This window comes from Phalacrocorax aristotelis, chromosome Z, assembly GCF_949628215.1.
Source record: "Phalacrocorax aristotelis chromosome Z, bGulAri2.1, whole genome shotgun sequence".
Classification (NCBI taxonomy): domain Eukaryota; kingdom Metazoa; phylum Chordata; class Aves; order Suliformes; family Phalacrocoracidae; genus Phalacrocorax; species Phalacrocorax aristotelis.
Genome location: NC_134311.1, coordinates 40,150,638 through 40,164,253, shown reverse-complemented (window position 1 = coordinate 40,164,253; position 13,616 = coordinate 40,150,638). Strand labels below are relative to the sequence as shown.

The 13,616-nt window shown below is 41.4% G+C and overlaps 1 protein-coding gene across 4 annotated transcripts in view; it reads left to right on the top strand.

The window, feature by feature from the left end:
• The window catches only part of LOC142050131 (transducin-like enhancer protein 4), a 98,949-nt gene that overhangs the window by 81,040 nt on the left and 4,293 nt on the right, over positions 1-13,616 (top strand). For all 4 annotated transcript variants that reach the window (XM_075078480.1, XM_075078478.1, XM_075078479.1 and 1 more), the window contains 9 exons: positions 2,549-2,668; positions 3,219-3,272; positions 4,594-4,746; positions 6,036-6,168; positions 6,412-6,605; positions 6,796-6,872; positions 10,678-10,927; positions 12,011-12,258; positions 13,223-13,370. In XM_075078480.1, coding sequence (XP_074934581.1) covers positions 2,549-2,668; positions 3,219-3,272; positions 4,594-4,746; positions 6,036-6,168; positions 6,412-6,605; positions 6,796-6,872; positions 10,678-10,927; positions 12,011-12,258; positions 13,223-13,370 — 1,377 coding nt within the window. The remainder of the gene's footprint in view (positions 1-2,548; positions 2,669-3,218; positions 3,273-4,593; positions 4,747-6,035; positions 6,169-6,411; positions 6,606-6,795; positions 6,873-10,677; positions 10,928-12,010; positions 12,259-13,222; positions 13,371-13,616) is intronic.

Here is a 13,616-nt window from a genome sequence, read left to right as displayed (position 1 = left end):
AGACAAAATAAAGTTAGTCCTAGTACACTGGCCAAATTTCAGTTTGGGGAATGGGATTCTGCCTGCTGTCAATAGGTCAGTTGTCTCCGTTTTTCTGCTAGTGTCAGGTGAGATACTGCAGCAAGAGCTTTTCCTACTGGTATCAGGTCTGATCCATCTTTGAAGCGAAGAAACCATTAAGCAGTGTGCATTGCCCCAGTGCCCAATGTGGTGCTCATCCTTTATGTGCTAGTGATAATTATCTACTTTATCATTCTAGTAGGGAGCTTTAATTTATTACTTTATTAAGCAGTGAAATCAAAGATTAAAATGGTATCTATAGCACATAGCTAACTAGATTGTGAAAAATGAAACTATATGGTTTCAAATTTATGAAAATAAATATTTCTATTTAAATAAGTGCAGTAGTTTACTTTAATTCTTTAGACACCACTCTAATTTGTAGTTTACTGGTGATTATTTTTCTTCATTTTAAAGCAAATTGCTTTCTGTAGGGTGAAGTTGAGAAATAATGAATTGAATTCACATTACAAGCTACTGCCTCCCAAATTGTAAATGAATATAAATGTAATAGGAGCATACTATTAAGATCTTCTGCAAAAGACTATACTATATCGTTGCAGTAAGCAAATATATTTTTCAAGCCATCAGTTCATTTAATGTTGCATTTCTACTTGGCCTTTATTTTAAGGGCTTCTGTGCCTACTGCCACTACTGTCTCCAAATGTCTTAAGTGTTGTCTCTTCAGAGCAAAAAAAATAGCATTTTTAGTTTGTGTCGTTTACTATAATAGTTGGTTAATGATCTGCTTTAAAGCTAAATCAGTGATGTATTTTAAGATAGATGTGTTTGCTCAGGACAGGAAACCGTTGTCTACCTATTTTATACTGTCAGTGAGAGAGAGGGATGCAGGCAGGCAGGCAAATGGGAAGGGCAGAGGCTGTGTTCACCACTAGCTTGGTTCTAAAATTTTTATTTCTGCTCAGTGTACTTAGAGGGTTATTAACAATTCCCAACCAAAAATATAGAAGATTTTCCACCAGTCATTAATCTGAGCTGCTTTTGATAAGAATTGGAAATTTTAGAGAAGTGGAAAGGAGGACCTGAGCATCCCAGCAGGGTGAAATGTTCTCTCATGTGACTTGGGCAACAACCACAGCTTAAGTTCTGTGGTGAAGTGTTCTTAATCCTTACCAGAAGTTTGTGATGTAATAAGTTAAGAAAAGAAAAAATTCAGTAATAGCAATGGAACAGAAGTTGCACAATGTAAATGCTAATTTCTTGGTTTGCATTCCTGGTAGTAGCTCTAAAATAAACCTACGGGGGTGTGCACTGAAAACCCCAAAATCAAACTGCTGCGTTATATAGTTTTATGCAGAACAATACCTGTCTATAATGTGTGGAGGAAGAACCCCTAAACCAGTGTTTCTGGATGAATGGGAGGATCTAAAATCCGACAGTAAGACTTCATTGGTTGTTAGTCCTCCCACCCTCTTATATAAAGAGGACAGAGAGGTGGAAACAGTCAGCAGAATTTAACTGAGAATTACCTTCATCTTCATTCCTGTCAGCTCTAATTTTGCAAAATGCCTGAACACATCCTTACTTATGTACGTTCAACTGTTGACTTCAGTGTGAGATAAAGTTTAGTGCATGCTTAAATGCGTTCTTGAACTAGGGCCAAAAGCTGCTGCTGCTGCTAAAATCAATCCCAGAGGGAACTTTGCATGTTTCATTACTTCCTTTTTTGTATACCAAGGCACAGGCTCCACCAAGCTCTGGAAATATGGTAGGAGTTGATAAATGTCGTCTGCCTTGTTTAAAGGAGTAGAGCAGAATTGTTGGATGACAGTGCATAAAGTACCTATTATCTTCTTGTCTCTCCTGTCCCATATGCATGCTTTTTAAGGATCATTAGTGAGGGCTGCAGAATGGCAAGAGAGACTCCCTGAGACATTGCCTTGTGTTTCTGTCTACTGCAGGCACAGTCTGTAATTGCAAAAGGCACCAAAATAAAATGAGTTTAGGCGTTTTCCTGTTTTTTTCCTGCTGCGAGACTGTTAAGAAGCTTGCTGCTTCTTTGCTAGAACTCTTCATTCAAATGTTTGCTGAAATGCGACTTACCTTGAACTACTTTGTTCTTCTTGATTTACACAGGCAAACATACACACGTAGGCACCCATCCCCCTCTTCTGGGAATATTGATTTAACCCTGCATATTTGTAGAGGAAACAAGTCAAAACCAGGCCAATGCACAGTATTCATAAAACAGTCCAAAGTAGCTCTACATTCATCCCATTGACACTGCAGATAGCGAGTACGATCCATTGGCTGATTGCCTTTGTCTGTGTCTCTTGCAATGCATTGTGCACTTTTAATACAAGACCCTTGCTGCGTAGCTATCACTGATTAAAACCCAAAGTCCTATCTGTGAGAACAACTCCAAATCATATTATGAGGTTAAGTTGTACTGAGGGATAGTGACAAATGAACCACTGTTTTGAATGAGCATTTGTTGATGTTTTCTCCATCTCTTTTCTGACTGCAGAGCTCTTCTGTATCTCCCTCTGCCAGTTTCAGAACAGCAGAAAAGCACAGAAATTCAACGGATTATTCTTCAGATAGTAAAAAACAGAAAACAGAAGAGAAGGAAATAGCAGCTCGTTATGTGAGTAAATTGTCTACATTGTTGAACTAAGTATTCCTCTGTAATTTCACCTGATCCATGATGCATAGCTAGTTTTAAAATTGAGGATCAAATTTTTAACAGGTTCTTACTGCCTGCCTCTAACACCTATGCTAGGCAGAAAGTTTCAGTGTGTAGGATTGATAGTGTTTTTAACCATATGAATACAGAGGCACCTGGAAGGCACGTGACAAGAGGACTGAGCGTTAGTTAGGCTGGGACTTAGTAAATCTGGAGTCTGCCTTGGCTCCACTTCTCAGTGCAGTGCAACTTTGGGTGAGGTTTTTCATCCTGTTTCCTTGTTGACCAATGTGAAACCAGGGAAGAATGCTATAGCTGTGCAACCTGTTAAGGAGAAGCTGTGTAGGTCACCTAAGTATTATAATTTTATTGTCACATAAAGATTGGTAAAAGTAAATGCTATGTTTTGTAGTTGTGAGCAGCCTTGCATTTCATTGGTTTATTTTTCCTTAGTACTTAAGAGATGTTGGGATATTAGATGTTTTTAACACATTGTGATTTGTCATTGCAGGACAGCGATGGTGAAAAGAGTGATGACAACTTGGTAGTTGATGTTTCCAATGAGGTATGCACAATGGTGGTTTTTGTACTTTACAGTGGTGGTGGTAGTGGTGGGTGTCTTCAGTGGTTTCTGTGTATATTGGGTGTATGAATAAGATTACAGCCTTTGCCTTCATAAAGGAGCTTGAAATGCCTGAGGGAACTTAGTCTTTCTGCAGAAAGCAAATCAGATAGAATCACAGAATGGTTTGGGTTGGAAGGGACCTTTAGAGGTCATCTAGTCCAACCCCTCCTGGAATGAACAGGGACGTCTTCAACTAGATCAGGCTGCTCAGAGCCCTGCCCAACCTGACCTTGAATGTTTCTAGGGATGGGGCATCTACCACCTCTCTGGGTGACCTGTTCCAGTGTTTCACCACCTTCACAGTAAAAATTTTTTCCTTATATCCGGTCTAAATCTCTTCTCTTTCAGCGTAAAACCATTACCCCTTGTCCTGTTGCAGCAGGCCCTGCTAAAAGTTTGTCCCCATCTTTCTTATAGGCCCGCTTCAAGGACTGTAAGGCCGCAATAATGTCTCCCTGCAGCTTTCTGTTCTCCAGGCTGAACAACCCCAACTCTCTCAGCCTTTCCTCATAGGAGAGGTGTTCCATCCCCCTGACAGTTTTTGTGGCCCTCCTCTGGACCCAATCCAACAGGTCCATGTCATTCTTGTGCTGAGGGCTCCAATGCTGAACAGCACTCCAGGTGGGGTCTCACCAGACCGGAGTAGAGGGGCAGAATCACCTCCCTCAACCTGCTGGCTACGCTTCTTTTGATGCAGCACAGGGATACAGTTGGCTTTCTGGGCTGTAAGTGCACATTGTCAGCTCGTGTCCAGGATCGTTGGCTCACATCCAGATATCTAGATCTGTAACACTTATTTCTACAAAGGACCCTTCTGTTTCTTGTATGAACCAAAAGTCTGCTTGAGATTTTTGAAGCCAGCCCAGCAGAGCAGATAGGATGTAGCTTGTAACTGTATCTGTGCTTTCTTTCAGGCTGTCCATGAGTTCTTTTGTGAACTTTATCAGATTTTCCAAGTGCCTCAAACCTTTTCAGTCTGTCACCTGACAAATGAGACTGATTTGCCTATTTCTATAGCTATAGATTTTTAATATTATTTTTCTTGGTTAATGGCATCAAATTTTAAGACTTACTGTAAAAAATAAAAAGTTGTCTTTCATTATCCATCTTGATTTCACAATTTTATCAGCTAAATCAATTAAGGACTGAAGGAAGATGTCACTTTTTATGACAGACCTTCATTCCAAAGGGAGAAGTGCTCAAGACAAGCACTAGCGGCTAGTATGGAGTTTTTACACTAACCCACGTTACTGATGTTTAGGATCCTTCCTCTCCACGAGGGAGCCCAGCACACTCTCCACGGGAGAATGGCTTGGATAAGACTCGACTGCTGAAGAAAGATGCACCAATTAGTCCAGCGTCTATTGCATCCTCCAGCAGTACTCCTTCCTCCAAATCCAAAGAACTTAGCCTTGTAAGTGCTTCAAAATGCTCCTGACCCACAGTCATGCACTGAAACACAAGCTTACTGGATTTCTGTCTGGACAAAATTTGGATTTCCACAGCTATCAATAAAGCACTATGAAGCATCAATTTAAAATTTGTTGAATTTATTCCTTCAGGAGAATTTAATAAAATAATGAGAAATTCCACAGCCTTTTTTTGGAGGGGGGATAGGAAGAGGGGGTTTTTTGGGGATAGGAAGAGATTATTTTCACTGGTGGTGTGGGTAGGTGATAGATGGGCTGTGCTGAGAGATGTTTTTCTCCTCCCCCATATGAAAAAACTGTCATTCTGAGAATAAATAAGAGTACACAGGGGTTCCTTGAGCTGTTTTTCAGTACTGTGGTTTATAGCAAATTCAGTTCCCTGCTTGGATTTGATTTGGTTGTTAGCTTTGTTTGAATTACCAGGCCATATACAACAACAATAATTTTTATTTTCTATCTAAAAAGTAATCTGTCATTTACAAGAGCCTTCCTTGACTTGCATCACAAATCACAATGCAAAAATATATTTTAAAAAAAAGAGCTGCCTGTAAGTTGGGGGTGTTCTTTCCTTTCCTGTTTGTGACAACAGTTAATCACCTTCCTGAGCTGCACAGTAAGTCCCCTCTCAGTTCTTCACAGGTCAGGGTACACAATTATTTAAAGAAATGAGATAAAGAAAGCATAAAGTGAATGTAGTGCTCAGGAAGGTTGATGGAATGACAGGTTCAGGTCCGGGAGTCACTGGTTTGTCTGATGAACAAGCTTGTCACAAGAGCGACACTGCACAGTTCCTGACTTTATACCCATCACTGTCTCTGTCCTGTGTTTTCAGGACCACATTTGGGCATGAGTTGTTGGTCAGTTGTGGGGGGGGTTTCTGCTCTTCTTGTCCAGCCAGCAATGGCCTCTCAAAGAAACTCATATCCGTAATGGGACAGGTCCACCATGAGCAGGGTGAGACCACTGACAGATTCTGCATATGCTGCTAATGTAATTGTCATATGGCAATGATTTGCAGTCATGGACCTCATTCTGAATCTTACGGATACCCCAACAAGGAAAGCTCTGAAGCCTGAGATAAATTCCCAGAGCCATTCCAAAATTTTCAGTGTGTCTGCAGCTTCTCTCCATTGTCGGGGACTGTTGAAACCCAAACCCAAAAGCTAAATATCACTAGTCGTGCACACTCTGGTTGTTTTCAGCTCTCTTTCAAACCACGAGCTAAAGTAAAATAACTAACAAACTGTCTTCCTGTTTCCTTTTTGGTGATTAGAATGAGAAATCTACCACTCCTGTGTCTAAATCAAATACGCCAACTCCACGGACCGATGCCCCAACTCCAGGCAGCAACTCCACTCCCGGACTGAGGCCAGTGCCTGGCAAACCCCCAGGCGTGGACCCACTAGGTTAGTGTCTGTAGATTTCAGTGGTGTGAAATGGTGGCCATTCATCCCTAACCAGGCTCCCTGTAAACCTACAGCGACGAGGCAGTGTATTACAGCTGCTTAAACTGGATATTGAGCTGATTATTCAGCACTTTAATACAGCATGTATTTTTATATATATATATTTTACTGTTTGCCAAACTCAAATTTCGTCTGGTGGATCTGGGCTGGCTTTGTGACTTCTCTTTTTTTCCCCCTCGATAGCTTCAGGTTTAAGGACACCTATGGCAGTGCCATGTCCTTACCCTACTCCGTTTGGGATTGTGCCACATGCTGGTATGAATGGGGAGCTGACCAGCCCTGGAGCTGCCTATGCCGGTCTACACAATATTTCTCCTCAAATGAGTGCAGCAGCTGCTGCAGCAGCAGCAGCAGCAGCCTACGGGAGATCTCCGGTGGTGAGTGTTTGCCGCTAATGCGTTTCATGTTGAGAGCAGTTTATATTAAATGTAAGAGCTGCAGGGTTAAATCGAGTTCAGTCTTTTTGTAATTTGGGGAGTATGGTATGGAGAACGTGAATTAAACAGTCATCCTTTGCCTAACTCCCTCTTTAATACACCTTTTCGTTTTGCTTGCGGAAAACCATAGGTTGGTTTTGATCCACATCATCACATGCGAGTCCCAGGCATCCCTCCCAATCTTGCAGGCATCCCAGGAGGAAAACCGTGAGTATCAAATATTCAACTTAAAAAGTCAGTCATCTGTTGAAGTTGTGTTCCCTTGCCGGCTGGAATTCCCTTTAGCTACTGAAAACTATTGTGTGAATAGGAGTAAGTATAGCTGTTTGGCGAGAGCAGGAGAAACACTGTTTAATCTTAAAGTTCCATTTGTAAATTTGTTTTGAAGACTAATAGCAGCCAACAAGGACTGGGGCTCTAAAGGAGACAGAAATAAATGGAAAAAGAAGCTGAACTTCAAGGTGTTATATGCTGAATCTGGCTGGTTGGTCTTACATGGAAATGCAAACTGGAATGGGAACTCTGCTTTCTGTCTCTACTGTAGCCTGCTTCTCAGTTTAAAAAAAAATCATTTCTTTGTTCACAAAAGCCTTGCAATTACTTGCAAAGTCGTCAGCTGCTATAAACAGCTGCTATAAAACAGTGTGCAGAGAAAGGAATACTGAAATGTTTTGTTTGATTGAAAACACTGGAAAGAATTATCGTATCATAATGTTCAAATTCATCCTTGATGGAACTGACCATAAAAGGTGACCTGATCTATCGTGCTTCACTTGTTGTGAGCCTCGGAAAAAGAATTAGGCAGTTACGAAGAACTTTCTGCTCGCAGTGATCCAAACCATATTGATCCAGATTTTATGTAAGGGTCCTCAAGTTCCACTTCTTGTGTGACACTCGTGGGAAACTGTGACCAGCTAATACCAGACAGATTGAAGGGCAGGGGGTGCTTGTGCCATTCTTTCCCTCGCTCCTGTGCGTACAAATATGTTTGTGGAGGAGTAGTTGGGGAGTAGTCACACATTTGCATCCATGTGGGTAAATGCATACGCTTACGTGCCAGTGAGCTTGCAGGCGTACAGGAATAGTAACATATGGTGATAAAGCGATCAGTCCTAGTGCCTGCAACTCCTCTTGTACGTAATATATCACACAAATCATAAACCATGTCCTGCTCTCTCAGACATCACACAGTAGTTACTACCTCAAGTTGACTTTCGTGATAGTTGCACTACCCTGGTAGGTGGCTGTGTAAGACAAGTTTGGAAATCGGTGTGCAGCAGCTTTTGGACTAGCTGCTTGCATTAAAAATCATGCAGGGCACAGATCTTCATCCTGCACATGCAGCAGGCACTTAGAAATGTCTTGAAGTAATGTTCAAATGTTCTCTGGGTTCAAGTTCATCCTTGGTGGAGTCAGTTGCCCAGAAGGAAGGATGACTGGCTCTACCAGGCTTTGCTTGCTGTGGTGTGAGAAACAGCAATACCAGGGGTGCAGAGACCTCCCTGCTAACATCTCACATGTGTTAGAGATGGGGGGAATAAAATGTGAGGTAAACTGAAATCAAACCGTTTCAATTCTGGTGCATGTCCAAGGTTTTTGAATGTTGTTGACATATTGGTGACTGTTGTAAACATTTAAATGTATGGGTCATTTGTCTGCCATAGGGCCTAAAACCTTTGAAATCTGTGGTTGTTTAAGCATGATTGCATTGATTTTTCTTCATCTTAAGTGCAGTACTTTTCACAGCTATCATTCAGAACTGTTGCTTTCTCATTTACTGTTCATTTTCCCTTGGAGCAAAAGTTGTGTAAATTCTCCACGCTGTTGAGTGTCTGCTGAAATGAAGTGGACAGTGTGTGACATATTGGGGATCTGGCTCCTAATAACTCTCTTTCCACTTTGGAGATAATCAAAATGCTGAGGATTGTACAATACAAGAATAGAAAAGGTAGCTAATGTGAAAAGAAGAAAAAAGTGCTCACCAGGTGTTTATAGTGTCAGATATTTGTAAGATATTTAGAGTACTTCAAATAAGCAACATGCAGTGTTAGTTCTCAGAGTGGGAAAAAAAAACCAAACCCACTCAACCACCACAAAACCAAACCAAGGAACATTGCACCAGTTTAATCACATGTGCTGGCTGGTACGAATAGAGGGAGAATAATGTGGCCACAGATCACTCTGGATCTAAACTTTATTTCTGTAATTGATAAATATGTTCCCTGTGTACTTTATAAGCATGCTAAAAATCACTTTGGCTGATAAAAGTATCATAACAGTGCTCAACATGACTCTGCAGAGAGTGACTGTATATGGAAAGCAGAAAGGTGATAATGAAGTTCCACTTGTTTTGTTAGAGATTTCAGGTGAACATCAGCTGCTTTTTTCAGTACCTTACTGCAGCAAACAGGAATTAGGGAGACAACGAGGAAGACATTTCAGATTTCTGTGGTGATAATTGAACACTAATTCTACTCGTAAAGGCTGTTTGGTGCTGCTGACAACCACAGAAATCTGTCCCACCCTTTCCTGAATGTGTTTAATGTCAAAAAACGGAGAATGATGATATGATCTGTCACTCAGACCTGCCAGAACAAGAAACAGAGCACAGGATGAGAAGTGTGTGTAAAGCTCTGGGAATAGGGCAGAAAGGTGAAAATGCAGTTGCATTTTGTCCCACTGAAAATTATTGTTCTAGTGTTAATGTACTATGAATCTTAAATAGCAAAATAAACTATGAATCTTAAATAACAAAATCAGTAGCTGAATTCTGGAGACTGCCTTCTTCAGTGACTGTGAAGCAACCATTAAGGAAGTAATCTTCCTACGTATTCTTATAAAATGTTGGGGGTTTGGTTTGGGTTTTTTTCTGAGCTCGTCTCATCCCACCACTGTGACAATGGATTTTTCATCAGTACTATGATGACTTTTTAGGTCTGAAGAAATTAAAGCGTTCCGTTAAGCATACCTTGGTATGTGTAGGTGAGCCCTCTTATAAAGTTTGTGCTCGTGTAATAGATGTGTTGTGTCAGGTGGCATCTCAGAACAAGACAATTTCACAACCTAACTGCTCTCCCTGGAAAATATTCTGAGATGAAGCTGTTGATAGGTTACTCACAGGTGGCATAACTGGCAGGCACACAACACATTGTTTCCAGCGAAAGCCCTGATCCTGGCAAGAGAAACTGGGACCTGTAGTTGTTGTGTCAGGTACACACACACACACGCGCGCACGCACAGACGCACATCCACAGACATGCAGAGGCAGAGACACACAGACAACGCAGACACAGACACAGACAAACACACACACACAAAAAAAAAAGGGGTGAGGGGGGTGGAGAAAAGAAAAAAGACAGCAAGTCCAAAAGAAGGAAAGAAATTCCGGTGCATTTTTGCTGGTCTGTCATGTCAGATGTCAGCAATCGCTCCTTGACGACTTCAGTCCTTGACGATGGAGGTTTCACTGCACCCTTAGGTACAGTGCTGGGCAGTTTTGCTTGAGGGGCGTGGGACCTGCGGTGTGTTTGGAGCAGCTCTGCAGCAGTCCAGCTGAAGTTGGCACATGAGAGTCAGTAAAGGAGCAACCAAATGTCCCCTGGCACTCAGCTACACTGCAGCAGCCAGCCAAATATTTCTGTGTTCCAGGGGGCCCTGACCTGACCTTCCTTCTCTTCTCTGCATGTAGTGGTCTCCCTGTGCCCCAAGTTTAAGAGTAGTGTTATGTATCCTCGCTCATGCCAGAAATCATCATTGCATGAGTTGTAAAAGGTCATTTGATTGGTAGATGGTATTTGACTTTTCCGTGTTAAGAGTACCTAACTTTATGCTTTGAGGGCCATGCTATAGATAAATAAATAATTTCTTCTTCATATGATTAAAAAGATTGCAAAAGGAGCTGAGTGTACAATCTGAATGCCTGCAGTGAAAACACACCTTTAATCCTGTTTTTTTAAATAGTCTTGAAAAAAAACTTCTTAAATCACCCCCCCTTTCTTTTTTCCCCCTTCAGAGCATACTCATTTCATGTAAGTGCAGATGGTCAGATGCAGCCGGTTCCTTTCCCTCCTGATGCCCTCATCGGTCCAGGAATCCCTCGCCATGCCCGCCAGATCAACACTCTGAACCACGGGGAAGTTGTGTGTGCAGTTACCATCAGCAACCCCACCAGACACGTGTACACAGGTGGGAAGGGGTGTGTCAAAGTCTGGGACATCAGCCACCCTGGCAACAAAAGCCCCGTCTCTCAGCTGGACTGTCTGGTAGGTGAACAGCGGCATGCAACAGTGGAAGAAGATAGGAGGTTGTGCTAAGATTGAAATTATAGCGTTAAGGTACAAAAACCAGTGGCTATTTGAGTGCCATCATTGGTATCAAAGCTTGATATTTCATTTCTAATTTTGTTTTTTCCTTTAGAACTGCATTTGAAGTATGTTCCTTGTCGTACTGGTGGTTTTTCCCCCTCAATGAATCAAAGCATTTTTAATATCCTAAAATTGTATTGGTAGGGGGAAAGATCAAAGACAGCACAGCAAATATTGTTTATAAACTTTGACATTTGTTGGCAATCTTAAAGCTTGATATCCTATCATGCTAAAAATTGCTGTCTTGGAGCTGTGTTCTCCAAGAATATTTGAAGATTGTGTCAGTATTTTGTGTCTGTGTATGCGTGTGAATGTGTTGCCCTGTCTTAATGTGACAATTAAAAATATCCCTGAGTGTTATTCACAAATTATTTGAATGTGCTAACAAGATGAACCATTGTTAGCAGCTTTTCTCATGTCATTTACCAGTTCTTGGTAAGATGTTGTTTCTTGTTACAGAGGCAGTAAAATGAGAACTGTGCAGCACATGTAGGCATATAATGAATTGCTACACAAGTTGCTACACAAATGAAGAAAATTACTGAAATATTTTCCTCTGACATCTCCTAGATGGTGGCAGCAAGTCTCACTGGAACAGAGGCAGGGGGAGTGTGCAGGGAGTTTGGTACTCCCCCATGCCGAGAGGTTAATGTGCTGAAATAAACAGAGTATGAAAATGTAACTTTCTACACAAGCTGTCAAATACAGCTATCTTGAATTGTTTTGGGCTGGGTTCAGGTCTTTGCATTTTGATGCTAATTAAGATTAAATATCTCTCACTACTGAATTTTGTAGATCAAGTTTAAGTACTTCCCTAATGTCATGTAATTTTCTGGCATTAATACACTTTATCATTGTCATAAGTATAAATGGCTCATTAAAACCAGGAGGGAATACAATACTTTTATGGATTTCTGCTCTCATGTTAATGCTGTTTTCCTTTCCTCATGAGTAATCTCTCGATGGCTTCTGTCTCCACAGAACAGAGATAACTACATCCGTTCCTGCAGATTGCTCCCCGACGGCCGCACCCTGATTGTTGGCGGGGAAGCCAGCACGTTATCCATTTGGGACCTGGCAGCTCCAACTCCTCGCATCAAAGCAGAGCTGACATCTTCTGCTCCAGCTTGCTATGCCCTAGCTATCAGCCCCGATTCCAAGGTCTGCTTCTCTTGCTGTAGTGATGGGAACATTGCAGTGTGGGATCTGCATAACCAAACTTTAGTAAGGTAGGTCAACAGAACTGGATCATCAGGTTGTGAAGAATTAATTTGACACGGCCTTACCTGCTCTTCTGCATACCTGTGCCGTTTTCTCCATGGTGTCTGCATAGCTGCTTCCAGTATTTCATTGCTAGGCAATAGCCATGGTAATACCTTGATAAAAGTCTACATAATTGTTTATAGGTTTTGAGAGTTTCATAATTCCAGGCCTGTTGACCAGCCCATAACTATAATTTCCTAAGATCAGCTGGTGTTGATGCTGCTGTAGGTTCTTTGAACAGATAGTTTTTCTTTGTTTCCATGCAATGCACTGTGCTCATACTCCAACCTCTTTAATCAGTGCACCAGCAAATATGTCGTGAGTGAAGAAGTGTGTAAATTACTGCATTACAAACTTAGCATCTTAGGAGTATGGATGTCTGCTCAACACTAATGTACAGTAAGCTAGGAGCCAGTCATACAGAGCTTCTCTTTGCACTGCATTGCGTGTATGCTGTTACAGGTAATATGTCAATACTGCATGTAAAGGCAGGCTTTTGCTCCCTGATGTTCCCATGTAGACTGTTCTTTTTTTTTCCAACTTAGTTGGTGACCTGCAGGTTATTCTTAAACTAATTGAATTTTGACAATCATGCTACATTCCTTTGGGGGGAGCGGGGTATTTTCAGCTGAATAGTGGGTATCACACAGTCAGCAGCAAAGATCACCAGAGTATCTGCCTCGTAAAGGGTGCTTCTTGAAATCAAATTAGTGCTTGGCTGTCTGGCCTGACAGCTTCATCAATTCATCACAAAACTTGTGATCGCCCCAGCGTTTATATTAATCTCCCATTGCTATTGGAATATACGTTACTCTTGTCTTTAATGGCTGCGTGTCAGGGACTGAAAGAAGAAGGAAGTATTTTGTATACATGCTCAGAACTGACTCTTTCCAGTGTGAGAATGCATGTATCTTCTTTCAATATTTTCAGGCAATTTCAGGGCCACACGGATGGAGCAAGCTGTATTGACATTTCTAATGATGGCACCAAACTTTGGACGGGAGGCTTGGACAATACGGTCAGATCCTGGGATCTCAGAGAAGGAAGACAGCTACAGCAACATGACTTCACATCACAGGTTCAATCTCAGAAGCTTTTCCATATTAAGAAAAATCTATCGTGGTTTTCTAAAACCAGCACTTTTTGTTTTGGGTATTTTTTTAAAGCAAAAAAGCAGGCTCAAAGAGAACTCCAAAGAATTTTTCACTTAGTCTGGCACTTTTTTTTTTTTTTTTTTTTTTTTTTTGATGTGGCGGCTAAACATCTTTCTGGATTATGAGTATTTGACAGATTAGTACCTCTCCCATGAGAGTAGTGGAGAATC